The sequence below is a fragment of the Buceros rhinoceros genome, unplaced genomic scaffold, assembly GCF_000710305.1.
Source record: "Buceros rhinoceros silvestris isolate BGI_N320 unplaced genomic scaffold, ASM71030v1 scaffold3121, whole genome shotgun sequence".
NCBI classification, from domain to species: Eukaryota; Metazoa; Chordata; class Aves; order Bucerotiformes; family Bucerotidae; genus Buceros; species Buceros rhinoceros.
The window spans coordinates 68993-73489 of record NW_010393512.1 but is presented as its reverse complement, the minus strand read 5'-3'; the positions used below and the strand labels follow the sequence as shown (position 1 = coordinate 73489).

Here is a 4497-nt window from a genome sequence, read left to right as displayed (position 1 = left end):
CAGCTGCACAGCAGAAAAGGACCTGGGGGTTTTGGTCAGCGGCCGGCTGAAGATGAGCCAGCAGTGTGCCCAGGTGCCCAAGAAGGCCAATGGCATCCTGGCTTGTATCAGCAATAGTGTGGCCAGCAGGAGCAGGGAAGTGACTGTCCCCCTGTACTCGGCACTGGTGAGGCTGCAACTTGAATCCTGTGTCCGGTTCTGGGCCCCTCACTCCAAGAAGGACGTTGAGGTGCTGGAGTGTGTCCAGAAAAGGGCAACGAAGCTGGTGAGGGATCTGGAGAACAAGTCTTAGGAGGAACAGCTGACGGAACTGGGTTGTTTAGCCTGGAGAAATGAAGGCTGAGGGGAGACCTTATTGCTCTCTACAGTTACCTGAAAGGAGGTGGTAGAGAGGTGGGAGTTGGTTTCTTTTCCCATGTGACAAGTGACAGGATGAGAGGAAATGGCCTCAAGTTGCACCAGGGGAGATCTAGGTCAGGTATCAGGAAGAACTTCTTTACAGAGAGGGTTGTGAAGCATTGGAACAGGCTGCCCAGGGAGGTGGTGGAGACCCCATCCCTGGAGGTGTTTAAAAGCCGTGTGGATGTGGTGGTGAGGGACGTGGTTTAGGGACTCTGGCAGTGCAGGATGAACGGTTGGACTCAAGAATCTTAAAGGTCTCTTCCAACCAGATGATTCTGTGATTCTGTGGTGGTTCAGGTTTCCACTTTCAGGATTTTTGTAACACTGTGGGTTCTTTTTCTATGCAGCTGGCTCAAAGAAACACCATCCAAACCTTCATTCCTGTGCAGAAAATGGAGAAAGGCCTGTTGCTGGAGCACATCTTGCCCAACCTCAAAGTGCCTCAGAGCTATGAAGTTCGCCTGACACCCATCACCAGCTTTGGGGCTGGAGATATGGCTGCTCGCGTCATCCAGTACACAGAACGTAGGTGTCTCCTCCTTGGTCCTGGCTACAGGAGCAGGTCCGAACCTTAGGCCTAGGGATGTGGGCATGGGTAGATATTATCTGCTGTGACCCTTGGGTGTATCTCTCTGCTCTACAGAGTTTTGATGACACAGTGCTATCCCATTTGGCCATATTTTGGCTGTTGCTGTTAACGCAGAGCACCAGCTAGAGACCTCTGAGCGCCAGTCTCTACACACCCTTCACTCAGCAGCTCTGACTCACACTCACTGCTCTGTGGGCAGGAGAGCCCCCAAACCCCGGTTACCTGTCAGGCCATGCTGAGTCTTGCCGTGGTACAGTGGCGTATTTTAGAGGACAGCTACTGGACACCGTGTATTAGTGACGTGCCCATGAAAGCAGTAGGATTCCAGGAGGCTTCAGTTCTTTCCAGAGCTGAATGCGCGGTTCCTTTCCGAACTAGTCACTAGTAAACCTGTAGCTCTGCTCAGTATCTTGAATCCCGTATCATCTCACTGATGTACATTGACAGTGCTTCTCTTCCCAGCATCCAAACAGCTCACAACTCTCCCCATTCCCAAAATCCTACGATTTCTTTACTCCCTTCAGGAGTTTGAACCCTCTATTCAGCAGAAAGTGCAGATCCTATGTTTGCATGATTTCACACACCCCGCTTGTCCGGAGTGACAATGTGTTTGGTGTCCCCAGCATACGCGTCTTCTTAAACTTCTACAGCGTCTCAAACTGTTTTGATGTCCCTCTTAGATCCCTAGCTTTGATATCTAAGTGGGAGCTATCCCAGTGGATGCCCCAGAAAGAAACTGCTGGAGTTGGCAGGAAGGTTCCCCTGTGCAATCCCAGGATCACTCCTTAGATGGGATTTTCTTGAGGTCAGTTGCTGCTTGGATCAGTGTCTGCATCTTGTTCCATCACCAACACGAACAGCAAGCACTGCTGTTTCACAGGGATGCTGCTAGGAGATTTGTGCATCTATGACCTTTCTTGTTGTGTTTGTTTTATTTTCAGACTTTGATTGTGATTTGCAATTTGAGGTAGTACTAACTGTTCTGACTTATTTTTTCTGTTTCCTCTTCCAGCAATCAGCTATCCCAACCCAACAGGTAAGCAACAAGGCCTTTGTATTTATGTTCTGAGTGTAATGCCCATTAATCAGGTGCTCCAGGAGATCAGACAGGCCAAACAGCTGGAATACACTGCTGATTTTGTCAAATCTTTTTCCCCAAAAGAGAATGAAGTTGCACGCACTAGTACTTCCAGTAAGTAATTCATTGTACCTCGAGTAATTGCCAGGAGATATGCACCAGAGCTATGCCTTCCACTCATACGTGATATCTCTGTGACTGGATAGGCTGTGATCTTGAACCAACCCCCCACCTAACATTAGCAATCTGCATCCGGTAAGCAGGTTAATTGTTCCCCCAAATAGCTGTGTTTAAGGAATGGATATCCCTCATCCTCTTCTGACCAGGAAAAACACCGCTTAACACCTCTGCAGGCTGGTATGGAGCAGTCTCCAGTTCGGATCCGGTTCCTCTTGCAAACTCCTTGAGCACAGTTCCTTTCTTCTTCCCCTCCAGTGTCATCACTGTTCACTTTCTTATTTGCCTTCTGGTCATTCCTGCCAAGATGCGGTCCCATCTTTATTGAGCACCCAGATTGCCATTGATTCTGAGAGCAGAACACAGTCTCAGAGCCATGGTCTTAAACACGATGGTGCCCGTCAAGCATTAAGGAGGATTACCACGCTGCTGCAAGTGGTGGTGGAGTCATCTGCAGTGGGTGAAACAAAGTCCTTTTGCTTCACTGGTTTGATATAAGCCCAGGGAAGGCTCTTGGGCAGAAATGGGCAGACTGCTTGCTGGTGGTCCACAGTGAGCAGGTGGTTCCATGCAGCTGTTTCTTTCTCCGTGTTCCCAGCTGCTGAGTCAGCATTCGGTCTCTGTGTATGTGTGAGCCAGTGCTACTGTTGCATTGCAGGGAAACAGCGGGAAGGAGAAGCCAGGATTAGGCAACAGCAACCAGGAACTGGGGGAAGGGGTTTTCTTCTTAAGGCAGACACGAGGCGTTCACTCTTGCGTGTTCACACTCTGAGGGTGGTTTGATGAACCATACTCTGCCTGAGATGAGGAGCTTCTTACAGAGTCAGCAGGATTTTGTGTCTCTGATTGCTGATTCCCTTTGCTTTGCTTTTCCTCACTTTCTGATCTGCTCTAATTGTTATCCTTCTCCATAGAAAATGCACTGGGAAACACTGAGCTCCAGAATGTGTCCCTCAGTGCTTGCTGGAGGAGGCAAGCACTCCAGCCTGCAGGTAGAAGCAACAAAGTCTGGTCTTTTGCCACTTGCTTTTACAGTACAGAAATCACTGGTAAAGCAAGAGCAACTGCAGTCCTAATCATGCGAGTATTTTGGGGTCTTTGTAAACTGAGCTTCAGACTGCTCACCTGCTTTGGCAGCCTGACTGAGACCAGGATGGCTGCATGAAATTTGCCTATGGTGGAGGATAACTCAGCCGCGGTTCTATTTTCATGCAGTAAACCCAACACTTAAGGTTTCTCCTTCATACAAGTTTCCCAGCCTGTGGCGGATATTGGGACCTCTGGGCCAGTGATCAGTCTTGCCTGTGAGTTCACGCCTTGAGATTGACTGCCTGAAGTTGCACCCCACCACATGTGCTTTCAGAGATGCCCCTTCCTTTCAGATGTGCTGCTACTGAAATACGAGCCCACAAGCACTAAGCCGTGTCTCTGGGACACAGCTCAGTTCCCAGAGCTCATTCCAGTAACATGGAAATTCCTGCTATTACCTCTTTTTTTATTTTTACCTCTTATTTCCCCACACACCCCACCCACAACCCCCCTTTCCCTGCTACCACCACTCCCAGGGCTGGAATAGGATTGTAAAGGTATCCTCACACTAGGCTGCCCAGCCAAATTCTGGGAATTCTCAAGCGAAAGGCAAAGATTAGATGATTAATGCCTCTGGCAGCCTGATCCAAGGGCATGCACAAATGGTGATTAATTTACAAACTCTGAGAGTCACTTAATACAATTATTTCTTCATGCATTTTCTCTCTCAGCCTAATAAGATGTTAATAACTTCGGGGCAAGCATGCATGTGGTACAGTACAGAGCCAGGTACTGGGGTTGTAAAGCAAAAGCAAAGTAAAAGCAGCGGGAGTGAACAAAAGATGTTGAGGATTTCAAATATAGAGCGGTTAGTAGTGAGACTGACAATAACTTTTAAAAATCAGTTAATCTGGTCCTAAAAACCTGAATTTATCTTAAAAGATCTATCTTAAAATTATCCTAATTCTAAGGTATTACCTTAAAGATCTCTTAGAATAACTGGTCATTTTAGCGTCACGACTAAATTCCAGTGCTGGGAAATCTGCTCTGTCTTTCTTACCTCTCCCCTGCAATTTCACTTTCTAACCCAAACCCTGCAGTGCTGCTCACAAACTATTCCAGCGCATCAACAGTGGATGGTTTGGTTTCCCTGGTTCTAGCAGATGTAGCCTTGCAACTTTGTTGATGAGGGCAATAAGAAGCATATGGGATTGCTGTGATT

General features: G+C 47.9%; 1 protein-coding gene across 1 annotated transcript in view; it reads left to right on the top strand.

Annotated features, from left to right (window-relative positions):
* Positions 1-749: 749 nt before the first annotated feature.
* LOC104501105 (MAM domain-containing glycosylphosphatidylinositol anchor protein 1-like) overlaps positions 750-4497 on the top strand; it is a 33855-nt gene continuing 30107 nt past the window's right edge. The window contains exons 1-2 of the mRNA XM_010144858.1: positions 750-927; positions 2004-2027. Coding sequence (XP_010143160.1) covers positions 795-927; positions 2004-2027 — 157 coding nt within the window. The 5' untranslated portion in view covers positions 750-794. The remainder of the gene's footprint in view (positions 928-2003; positions 2028-4497) is intronic.